Source organism: Eublepharis macularius, chromosome 10, assembly GCF_028583425.1.
Source record: "Eublepharis macularius isolate TG4126 chromosome 10, MPM_Emac_v1.0, whole genome shotgun sequence".
Classification (NCBI taxonomy): Eukaryota; Metazoa; Chordata; class Lepidosauria; order Squamata; family Eublepharidae; genus Eublepharis; species Eublepharis macularius.
This window is the reverse complement of record NC_072799.1, coordinates 24,294,998-24,307,615: the sequence shown is the minus strand read 5'-3', so window position 1 is coordinate 24,307,615 and position 12,618 is coordinate 24,294,998. Positions and strand designations below refer to the sequence as shown.

Here is a 12,618-nt window from a genome sequence, read left to right as displayed (position 1 = left end):
TTGAGGATACTGGTTTTCCATTCGTTCCAAAGTCACTTGATCAAGAATAAAGAAGGTGCTTCACCCTTTCTTTGAGAAGTCTACATTTTATTGAGAAGTCTAAACAAAGGAAATAGGAGCTGAGCTTTAAGCTCTTGTGTTTGGATGGCAAACATAAATGTATGTACCCACTATACAAAACACATGTTCGTTTTCATAAATTCATGGCTTTATTTTGTTTTCACTGCTCATAAAACTTGCCAGATCAAATGTTTGTGTAAAAATAAATTGCCTTGGGCTCGTTCATTTAAAAATCTGCTCTAATAGATTGTAAGAAGCAATTTTCTATATTCTCTCGGTATTCAAATTGGCCAGTCAGCCAAGCTGAGATAATGATCTCCAGTCCTATCATGACAGAAGCAGAAATGTTAATAATAATAATAATAATAATAATAATAATAATAATAATTAATGCTTAGCATTTATATAGCACTTTAGAACATTCAGATTGCTTCTTGATATGAGTAAATGTTCCTTATCCAGTTTTGATATATTTGTTTATAAATTTTGTCAAAGGTTCTGGATCTCTTCTTTTGCTGTTGATTTTGCAGATTCATTTGTTGTGTATGAATGCTGTGTGTAGTGACATGGCTAATAACCATTGATAGACCTATCCTCTGTGAATCTAATCTTCTTTTAAAGCTGTCTACACCTGTGGTGATCACTATACCACACTATATCCTTTAACAGCAAGTTGTCCTTTTGTCAGATAGTAGGTGATGTGAAACCTCTACCTAGGACACTAGATAGCAGCTGCCAGTCAGAGTAGACAATACTGATCTTAATATACCAGTGGTCTGATTCGATGTAAAACAGCTTCATGTGTTCCTAAATGCTTCACATCTATTATCTCTATAATCCTTAAAACAGCTCTCTAAAGTAGCCAGTATTATGATTTCTGTATTGTTCCTGGTAAGACAGCTCCTGAGAGATAGTAGCTTATCACTAAGTAACTTCATAGCAGAGACAAAATTTGAACCAGGGACTTTGTGGCTCATTCTTTTAGCTATGATTCATACAGTTGTGTGATGGAAAGGGTTTGTAGACTTCTTTGCCCTCATAAAAGGTGAGAGAAAAGGGGGATTGCAGGAACTGGGCTTCCAGTTGATTGGATGTTCATGTAGAGTTCCTTGTTTCTAGCAGATGTCTGCATGGTAGAGAGAATGAGGGTGTGCTCTCATTCATCCACCACCTGAGTTATGGTACCAGTTCTGCCAATGTAAGAAACATGATTTATAGCCATGACACTATGCACATTCTTCTACTTTAGTGAAAAGATGCAGTATGCATTTTTTAAACTAATTTCTCTTTTGAAGTTACTTCCAACAAACTTCATAAAGATTCCAGTTGATAATCATAGAAAATGAGGTATGAATGAAGCAGGTGCCTATATATACAATCATCACCCGCTCATTTAGATGAGAGAAACCTTTTTGCTTAGCAGCTTTTCGGTTGAAGACTGTATGTATTCAACATTTTTGGAAGAAGCAAACTCTGCAGAGTGTGTGCTTTGAAGCATTTGAACAAAACCTCTTTTGGCTGCCTGAAGTCCATATTCTTTAACCCTGTAAACATTATTCTTTCTCAACATAGAATCAACGCTTCTTAATAGCAATATAATATAATTATATTATACAATTAATTAATAGCAATGTAATTTATTTTCTAAAGTACTGAAGCTGTTTCATTTAAAATAATAGTTTGAGATCCTATCATGAGTCACCCCTCCACCGCTTCTGGTGTCTCCCATTCCAGATCCTTTTCCCTGCTGATGCTCAATTAATTTAAAGTTTTAAATAGTGAAGACAGCAGAGTAAAAGCTCTGGAAGGGGAGACAGTCCAGCATGCCAGAGATGGTGGAGGGCTGTAAGAGAATCCATTCCCTCTTGAGTGATCTCCACTGGTTCTATCTTTCAAAACGTTGCTTCCACGCTAACATTGCATCTCCCAACACTTGACGGACACACGACCCAGTGTCTTGTGTAGAGAGTCTCTGACTGGTGCGTCAGTGAAGGAAAACAAAATTGTAAAACAGAAAGATACTCAATAATAATAATATTTTATTTATATACCGCCCTTCAAGACAACTTAATACTCACTCAGAGCAGTTTACAAAGTATGTTTTTATTATCCCAGCAACAAACACCCTGTGAGTTGGGCGGGGCTGAGAGAGCTCCTAGAAGCTGTGACTAACGCAAGGTCACCCAGCTGGCTTCAAGTGGAGGAGTGGGGAATCCAGATTAGATTCCCACGCTCTTAACCACTACACCAAACTGGCTGTCAACAGCTTGAATCTATGCATGACTACTTAGAGGTAAGTCCCACTGAGTTCATTGTTGCTTACTTTAAGTTCTGAGTCCCCTCTGTGTGTGAATATTGCCCTCCTGTTTGAGGCACTGACTTCTACCACAGAACAAGTCTTAATAGTGATCACCTGCTGATTTATTTTAAATACACAAACCCTCACCTCTCTTTAGGCTACAATCTTTACCAGTTAGATAGAATGGAACGTGTTGTTTTTCAGATGAACTTGGAGAAGATTTTGACCTATTATTCCTATTTAAAAGATGAGAGTGATTCAGATGAAGGATGATAAAGCCATTTGTTACGTGAATAAGGCATCATGTTCTTTTATTGCTTTTCTTTATTTGTGGTGATTGTCCATATATGGCCTTTCGTGCTAGAGAAGCTACAGACACTAACTGTATCCAAGCAGTGGCCATTCTGAGGAATATGCTTCTGGCACTTTCCAAACTCACAGTCCATTCCATGGTGGTCCTCAATAGTCTGTGTGTCATGCAGTAACACTGGCAGCATCACTGCGAGATGATTTCTCACACTGACAGCCAGGACTTTGCAGGTGAAAGTATACTCACGACATTCTCTCTTGCCAGCAAACCATCATCTGAACAAGGTCACAGAATAAGAAACAGGTCGTTCCTTCATTTTATCACAATCTTTAAAAAGAAGGCAAAGCTCGAAAGGGAGGTAATAAAAAGATATAAAGTAGAATTAACAATGCAGTAGTCTCCAAATGCTGTGCAAGTTTTATATTTCCCATTTTAAAACTGAAATATGAAAGGATTCACTCAAAAGAGGAGCAAAAGAATTTAGATTGGGGAATTAAGGAAGAAATAGAGCAGAGAGGGAAAAGCAGAAGGTGGCGGAGTTGAAGACTGATGTGGATACAAGAGGAGAAAATGGCAAGAACAGGCGGTTCAAAACGGGAACAACGCCCAGTGAAAAAGGCTGTTTTAAAAAGCAGTAAGAGACATAGATAATCATCATGAACATTGGGAGCCAAAAGTTAACATGACCGTATTCCATACAGAAACTGGACAGTGGTCAACAGCTAACAGTAGATAGATTTAGACAAAGACTGTATTGGGCATAGGGTTGCCATGTCCACGTACCCTCCCAGCGGGGGGAGGGGACCTGGCACTTACCTTTCTTGCAGTGTTCACATCGGGGCAGCACAATAACATCAGTTCTGGGAAGTGACATCATCATGCAGGGGCTTAGAGCGCTCCTGTACTCTGGAGCAGGTTGATTTGGGCCTCAAATGGGCCTGATTTGGACTGCTGCTGAGAACAGGAGCACTCCTGGAGTGGCATGAAAATGTCACTCTTGGGAGTGACAGTGACATACTTCCATGAGATCGCACCCGGGAGGCCTGTTCCCCCACCTCTCCCCCCTGCAGGCCAAGTGAGTGGGGGGCACAGGGTGGGAGTGGGGGTCTCCCTGTCCCCCACCAGAGTACCTGGGATCCCTAACTGGGCATATCAGCCAAAACATCATAATTGGATGAACAGTCTAATCACTTCAGTAAGAACTGCTTAGCTTCAGCAGAACTGTGTTCTTTCAAGACATTTTTCCCCCTTCATCTTCAGGAAAGAGGAAGGGGTTGCATGGACTGTGCATCTTTTTCGGATGGAATGTTCATGTAGAGAGCTTGGTAATTACATAACAGTGAAGACAGGAACTATTTTAATACCAGTCTGGGCAGACTGGTACTTGGCAACATAACCTTTTTAGCTAGCCAGATATGCACTGTCATTTCTTTCTAAAATTGCCACTAAAATTTCACTAAGTGACAACCAAAGCAAAAGGGTTCTACAGTCAAGGAAAGCTGAGGGGAGCCCAAATAATTTTGATTATTTATAACATTGGGGGTGGGGTTTGTAAATATGGTATTGTTACAATTTTTGTGACTTGGATTTTGTGATAATTTTACGATTTTAGCATTGTATTTATTGGGTATATTAGAATGGCCGTTTCCACACATGTTGGATAATGCACTTTCAATGCACTTTAGCGATCCTTTGGAAGTGGATCTTTGGTTTCACACACAAAAATCCAGTTCCAAATGATCACTAAAGAGCACTGAAAGTGCATTATCCAATGTGTGTGGAAGCAGCCAATGTTAGCTGCTTCATGCTATGAAGTGGGATATAATTTTTTCAAATAAATTCATAACTTTTCACTGTATTTCACCTAAATTGAAACTCAAGGTGAATTTGGATATTTCATTTAAAGGAAACCTGTTTTGATAAGACTGGCAAAAAACCCGTCAGGTCATACGTCTTTGACCACCCACACAAATTTCCTTCTCCATAAAGGCTATAGCTAGTTAGTTGGATTCATATACTCTCTCCAGGGCTGCCTTTCCCATGCTTAATATGCCATTAGAAGCTTGCCAGAAATTTCAAGTGAGATGAAGCCAATAGACCTTAGTGGGCATCTCTTAAAATTATGTTCTATTATGCTTCCTGTTATCCTCAGGATGGCATTGATTGATGACATATTGTACTCATAACATTGTGCTTTATAAAACTTCAAGAGGGATAAGTTTTAAAAACACCCATTATAATATCTGTTTTAGCATAACCTAATTTTCTTGAAAGCACAGCTGAATTTGACCCTGGACTATCAGAGCTTTCCTCTGGAGTTTTTCAGTGCCATGACTGAGTAAGAAACATGTCTCAACAATATTTTCAGGTCAGTAGCCATGTTGGTCTTCAGTAGAACAGCAGGGTTTGAGTCCAGCAGCACCTTAGAGACAACAAAATTTTCAGGGGATAAGCGTTTGGAAGTTAAAGCTCTGAAAGAACCTCTGAAGAAGGGAGTGTTGACGCTTGAAAGCTTATACCCTGAAAATCTTGTTTATGTCTCAGATGCTATTGGACTCAAATCTTGCTGAAGTAACAATATAGTACTTCTAAATATGGACAGAGAGGACTGTTCTCATACTTAACCCATGCATCAGCAGTTGTGGAGGGGTCATCTTCCAAACCCTAGCTGCTCTTTTTCATTAAAATAAAATCAACCATGGCTTGTATGGTACTATACTTTGAGAAGTGCACGGAGGGATTTCATTTGAGTCAGGAAGGATCTAACAAAACAGAAATCTTCCTGTGATCCAGAGAAACAATATTGTTTCCTTTCTGAATTTAGAAAATAGAGGATTGTAAGAAGAATGAATGAGTTCCCCTGCCCTAAGTTGTTGTGGCTTTAATAATGCTCACTATGGAAAACATCGGAAGCAATACCATAAATGAGCATGCAAGGCATTGCATTACCAATTTTTAATTATGGATTTTATACCGTGTGTTGCACTTTTTGAGTGTTCTGGGCTTCTGCAAACTCAAGCAATTATTCCCCTACAATTAAGTTTGTTATGACATAACTTTAAATGGAAAACACATGCTTCTGAGGCCTGGCATCTAAATTTATGCAAATGTATTAATGTATGCAAATTTGCAATTTCCTGGATTCTGCTCAGAGGTTACTGGCAGTTATTCAGTTATAGATTTGGTCTCTACAAATAAGTGAGTGATGCTGGTTCTGGCCTGCTTGAAAACAGATCAAACGTGTAACTCATTTTTATTCTGCTCTCTAAAGCCTCTCTGAGGTTTTAAATGCTTGCTTAGAAGTGCAAGGGCTGCCCTGTTTCATAACCTCTTCTAACTTATAAACAACTCATCTTGGAGGAAGCTGGCTGCTTCCAAAGAGTGGAGTAGGGCAGGAGGGGGGAATATTCCCCACTTTCATTCCCTAAATGACAATTATGGTGCCAAAGAACTGAAGCAAAAGACCCCAACAGTAGATGCTGACCATATACATTGTTCCTGTCTGTCCACTCAGTTCTTTACAAGGGATCACAGAGTCTTTTGTTGAATGTAAAGAAATAAAGCACTGGTAAGATAAGAAGGAGGATGCATGCTTATCATTTCACATATTGCCAGTGCAAGTAGCTAAGAAATTGGGAGTGGACTTTTTGGAAACCAGTATCTGCTTTTCTTGCCTCACTGGGTTTTTATTCTAGGCTTTGAAGCCAAAGTTCAGTAGAAATTCTTATAAGCCAGAAATATCATCAACATTGGTGCTTGCATCTGGTGAGATCCACAAATGGAAGGTATTTCTGTTAATGTGAGAATGGAGCCACCCACGATTTTCCATGGACTTTTTACTGGGCTGCACCTCCAGTTGCTATGGGCCACACTGTTGCTGCCAGTACCTCACTGTTCAGTTTGGTTTCACTCCAGAAGTGAAACCAAAGGATGCCAGCAGCCATGGTTCCAGCCTTGGTGGCATTGGTGAGGCATCAGAAGATTGGGGAAGGAGGCAGGGAGATTCCATTCCAGCCCTTGCAGTATTCAGAGCCAACTCATAATACTTAAGCCAATAGTAAGCTTCAGTTTGTAGAGAGAAGGATGTGTGGTTGGCTTTGTTCTCAAAAGCACAGGGAGAGGGGAAGGAAGAATGCATTCTTATGGTCTTCTTTACAGCGCATCTGATCAAGCTCCTTGTTCCACTTGAAATATCTTGTTAATAAAGTAGGGCCAGATGTTTACTCCTATCGTTGTATAAATAGGCACAGCTGCAATTACTAAAGTATGAATGCACTTTGGTTTGCTAACCTAACAAGTAATCGTTGCAAAAATTCAGATACTGTGCAGGCATTCTCTTCTTTAAGTTATCATTCCTGATGTGATACATTTTAATGATACAACAAAAAAACATTTTCTGTTATTCCATGTGATCTACAGTATCACATTATATACTGTAATGATACGTTCTTTGCCATCGCAAATCCTTTAACAAATTTCATTTTCTCTAACTCACCCAGGAAGCCTTATTGTATTAGGGGCTTCAACTGCATTAGCAAAGGCCGATAGATTTTGTTTAGTTGTCTTGATACAACACTGAAGGAATATCCATTTCCAGTTGTTGAAATTGTCCAGCTACCTTTCTAATTTGATCGGACAAGAAGGCCCTTTTACTACATGGAGCAACAGACTCTACAAGGCTGGCAAAAATGGATATATGTAAAGCTAGCATGTCAACATCATAAACTAAGTGTTTTAATCTAAGAGCTGAGACTTGCTAAAATATATGGCTCAGATCTTATACTTTGTTTTTGCTTGCACGGCTCTTGATTCCATTATGAAGTTGGCCTTGCATTTCAGAGAACATTCCTATCATGCTAGGCAGTTTTCATCTTTTCAGCTCTTCGAAAGATGTTGGTCTTGATGGGAAAGAGTTCCCAGTATCAAAGGAATGTATACGCTGTAGAGGAAGACTGCCTCCATATCAGTTAACTTGCTCAGTTCAAGATACTGGCTACCACATGCAAAGCTCTTTACAGCCTTGGTCCAGCATACCTATGAGACCGCCTGTCTTTCTATGTTCCTCCACCGCTCATCTAAACAGGGTCTCCTGCAGTCACCACCTTGCACATGGGCAAAATTAACAGCTGCCCGCACATGTGCATTCTTTGTGGTGGCCCCCACCCTATAGAATGGCCTGACTGAGGAGGCCAGGAGAACCCCCATTCTCCTACCTTTCCACAAACGTTGCAAACTTGAATTTTTCAAAACAGTTTTAACTCAGATAGGAGAGCTGAATTGTAGGGAGGTGGTCTCAAAGAGATGCTTCACTAAAGAGACAGGGACCATAGATTTCACCACTATGTTTCCTTATGTCCTATCTGTTGCCTTAAGTATGACTGTACTGGGTCGTTCTGTGTTGTCTAATGTCAGTCCTAGAATTGCTTATGCTCTGTTTCAATATTTCTTCAACTCTTTATTGAATTTTTGCTACTGTTATGTCTTTGTAAACTTGCATTTATAATACCCTATGGCATTGTTTATTAAAATGTCCTTGATATTGACTAGACTAATCTCATACTATGTAATTCGCTTTGAGTCTCAGTGAGAAAGGCGGACTATAAATGACATAAAAATAAATAAATAAAATATTTGAAGACCATATAGTAAACATTAATAAATTTATTGAGCATTGCAAAATATTAACACACCGCTGAAAGTTCTGTTTTTTATAATCTGATTCTTCTTTTTGTTGATGCATATGCAGAATTATAGGTTATATTTTTATTTTATGAGTTGAAATATTTATGTCACTCCTTATTCATCACTCTGAAAAGAGCTTACAGCAGCAAATACATTTAGAAAACACATGCTAATGCATTGATTTCCAAGCTATATGCCACTAGTGTGCCATGGAAGATACAAAGTGCTTTGAACAATATTGGAAGCATCTACCATTCTATGCTGATTGGGGAAGGGAGGTCTCATACATTATTGTTTCCTCTTCAGTATGCTGTATCTTCATATGAGATCATGCCCACTTGCCTCATTTCCAGGCATACACATGTATAGCTGAACATCTGCAAGGGAGTCCTTATGCTCAAACAAGTATGCATATCCAGGTTTCTCCATATGATTAGGATGGCTACAAAAAGCAGCATTTCCCATCACACGAGAAGCATATGTACAGGAGTACGGGACTAATCTTTACCAGCATGTTATATGGACACTGATTCCTAGCAGGGGGGCATACAATAGAGTGCCCTAGAAGTGTGGTTTTTATACGCTTCAGCAGAAAAAAAGCAAGAGTCCAGTAGCACCTATAAGACTTAACAAAATTTGTGCATTTGTGAGTCACCGCTCACTTCTTCGAAAGTCCTTCTACAGACAGACTAATACAGCTACCCATCTTGATCTATTTATATGCTTCAGTTCCACTATATTGTTTTAATTTTGAGGTCTTGTATCATAGTTATTGAGATGCAACACAGGCAACTGGACACAGCAGGACATGACTGTCCAAAATTAAAGGAAATTAATTGGGACTTCCTCAATGGCACCTCCATAACACTGGAGGCAAAATGAAGGGGCATTCTTTCTTTCCTTGAGTTACAGGGCTGTCCATTCATGTTATGAATATGACCTTGTAGACCATGTGGCAGAAAGACTGGAGATAGCTGTGGAAAAAGAAATCCAGCTTATGCCCAATAAGACAGCTCACAAACATTAATTTAGGCAGGGTCAGACTGCTTACTCTTTTATTTACATCTCCTAGCATTTATATATAGACGAGGGAACCCAATGTGGGTTGATGGAGGACTCTTTGAATAAAATATAAGGGGGGAAATAGCAGGTTTTAATGAGCACAAAATCTTCAGTGCACTCAGTCTCCCATGCTGCACTTGTATTGAGGCCAATGATACTTAAACTAAAAGCATGACTAAGCCTTAGACAGAATGGCTATGTTTCAGGTGGAATCAAGATGGGCTCCTGCTTACTAACATTTACTCATAGTCCTATTGGTCTGTAAAGGCTGGGAACTCTGTCACACCACAGGCACTTCCGAACAAACAAGGAAATATTCTATATGAGAATTGCCACTAAAGATACTGATTCAGATCTCAAAGTGATGTAAATGCTCATAAGCCTGTTCATATGAAAACCATGCATTCACTGAAGGTGTTTGGAGATCACAGCTGCAGGCTTCACTACCACCACCCATGATGACCTCACAGCAGATGGTGCAAATAGAGCTCCTGTTTGTACCACTCTACGAACTTTGGGCTTTCCCCACACAATTAGGAAGCCTTGGCAAAGCAAGATTCCTGATCACACTGAGAGAACCTTACTATCCATACAGAGGTATGTGCACAGGCACCATTCACAGCTTCAAATGAATGTATAGAGATACGTTCCCACTCCTTCCTGATCAAAGTGCAGTACTGCTTCATTAATCTTCTAGATTGTTTAACTTTGTTTTGTTACTGTGTTAATTAAATACTGTTCCAGTCCCTCCCCATCCCAGTCACCTTCTCATCAAGATGTGATGAGTAGCTATACGACCACCTTATTATGATAACATGTCGTATTATTGTTATTTAATAATTAATAATACCCTTCATTATGGAAGCACAGGGGCCCATCTTTGTGAAAATACATTGTGTTCCAGTAGGGCTATTTCAGATATTCAAGAGGTTTTGTATACAGAAACAAGATCTGACTAAATGAATGTTGTAAAGTTCTGAAACAAATGTTTTTTAAAAAATATTTTTAAAAAGGAGGCCTATAAATGGCATAAATATATTTTTTTAAATTATGCCATTTATAGGCCTCCTTTCTCACTAAGACTCAAGGCAGATTATAGAGTGGAGGTCAGTAAAATCAACAGCTGGGACATTCAGTAAACAGTACGGTAAGGTAAGGATTGGAGAAATTTAAAAACAAGCAGAAATATGATGCAGGGCTGAAAGCAATGCTGGAACAAATTAACATGACATATTACATACCATGGAACTATCCAGTAGGAGCATACTTACAGCAACAGACACAGTAGTATAGCCTACACAGTCCCTATCTCTTCCCAGTGCATCGCTCTGAACCACTAGTGTAAAAAAGCCCTCCTGGATAATTCAGTTTTACATAGTTTGTGGAAAGCCAGGAGAGTGGGAGCTCCCCTGACTTCTACAGGCAGGCTATTCCATACGCTGGGGTCACCGCAGAGAATGCGCATGTATAGGAAGTTGTTGATTTTGCCAGTGGGCAGGGTGGCACCTGCAGAAGGTCCTGGAGCTCCCGTGTAGCTGCCATAGCGGGGCATAGGAAGACAGGTGGCCTTGTAGATATGAGGGTCCAAGGCATGAAGGGCTTTGTATGTGGTAGCCAGAACCTTGACTTGAGCCCAGTAACTGACGGTAGCCAACAGAGTGCATGCAGAATGGGAGAAGTATGCATGTTTCACCTGACTCCGGATAATAATCAAGCTGCAGAGCAAATATTGTTAAATAATTTATAATCATATTTTTGGTGTTTGGTTTAATAGAAAGACATAGTGGAAAAGAGAGGAAATGTCTCTGAGAACAGTTGTTGTGGGCTTGAACATGATATTCAAATGATGTATGGTGATGGTACTCTAGATAATCTGTGTAAAGGATATCCCAATCTTCCTTTAGTGTAATGGATATTTGTTTTTCCTTATTTTATTTCTGTATCCCCTTTGTTGTTTAGAATTTTTTAAACAATTTTTTAAAAATTTATAAAAGCTGCAGTATTCTGCACTAACTGGAGTTTTTGAGTGAATTTTGTGGGGAGATCTATGTAGAATGCATTATAGTAGCCTGGTCTTGATGTTACCATGGTGTGGATCCAGGTGGCCAGATAGGCACTACCAAGGTGCCTATCTGGCCACCTGGGTAAATTGAGTTTGAAGAAGACATTTTTTGCAGCTACATTAACTTGTTTCTCTAGCAGCAATGTTGGATCCTGTACAACCTCTATGCTCTTATTAATAATAAGATAAACATGGAATATTAATTGTTTTCTGGCAGGACTGATTGTCCGAGAAGTGAGCATTGAGATTTCACGCCAGCAAGTTGAAGAACTCTTTGGACCAGAAGATTACTGGTGCCAGTGTGTGGCCTGGAGCTCTGCAGGCACTACCAAGAGCCGTAAGGCTTATGTTCGTATTGCATGTAAGTATTTCTTATATGTCTGCATGATGCTGTCTTGCTGCAGAGCAGGAGTTATAATAATAATAATATTTGATTTATATACCGCCCTTCAGGACAACTTAATGTCCACTCAGAGTGGTTTACAAAGTATGTCATTATTATGCCCACAACAAAACATTGTGTGGGGTGGGTGGGTCTGAGAGAGCTCCAGAGAACTGTGACTAGCCTAAGGTCACCCAGCTGGCTTCAAGAGAAGGAGTGGGGAATCAAACCCGGCTCTCCAGATTAGAGTCCCGCTCTCTTAACCACTACACCAAACTGGCTCTCTTTATTAGTAAGAGTTGCCATCTTACTAATAAAGTCATGATATTTCTGAATACTATGAGTCAAAATGTGACCCAGAAGTATTGGTGTGTTTATACATTTCAAAGAACTTAAGTTTGTGATGCTTTCTGTGTCACAAATCATGATGTTGTACTAATATTGCTGGAACATTGTGGATATGTAACATAGGAGGAATTTCCTGGTGGACCACTGCCCTGGTGAGACCCTAGCAGACGGAAATAAACTAAGGCAAGTGGCACTTGCAGTCTGTCAGTTCTGTGGAGCCCACTCAGCTCAGACCTGGGCCATGGCAATGATGGTAACGCAGCAAGCCTACATCTAGGTCAATATTATGGCAGCCCGAAGAGAAGGTGACTCTGTGGTACTGTGATAGCCATTGGCTCAGCTTGCTCAAGGACAGTTGTAGTGTCCCCATCCACCGCTGAAACTCAGGGTTACAGGAATATATATTGTTGACT

The 12,618-nt window shown here is 39.8% G+C and overlaps 1 protein-coding gene across 3 annotated transcripts in view; it reads left to right on the top strand.

The window, feature by feature from the left end:
- Positions 1 to 12,618, top strand: part of UNC5C (unc-5 netrin receptor C) — a 435,854-nt gene that overhangs the window by 262,358 nt on the left and 160,878 nt on the right. For all 3 annotated transcript variants that reach the window (XM_054990553.1, XM_054990551.1, XM_054990552.1), the window contains one exon: positions 11,693 to 11,836. In XM_054990553.1, the coding sequence (XP_054846528.1) occupies positions 11,693 to 11,836 (144 nt within the window). The remainder of the gene's footprint in view (positions 1 to 11,692; positions 11,837 to 12,618) is intronic.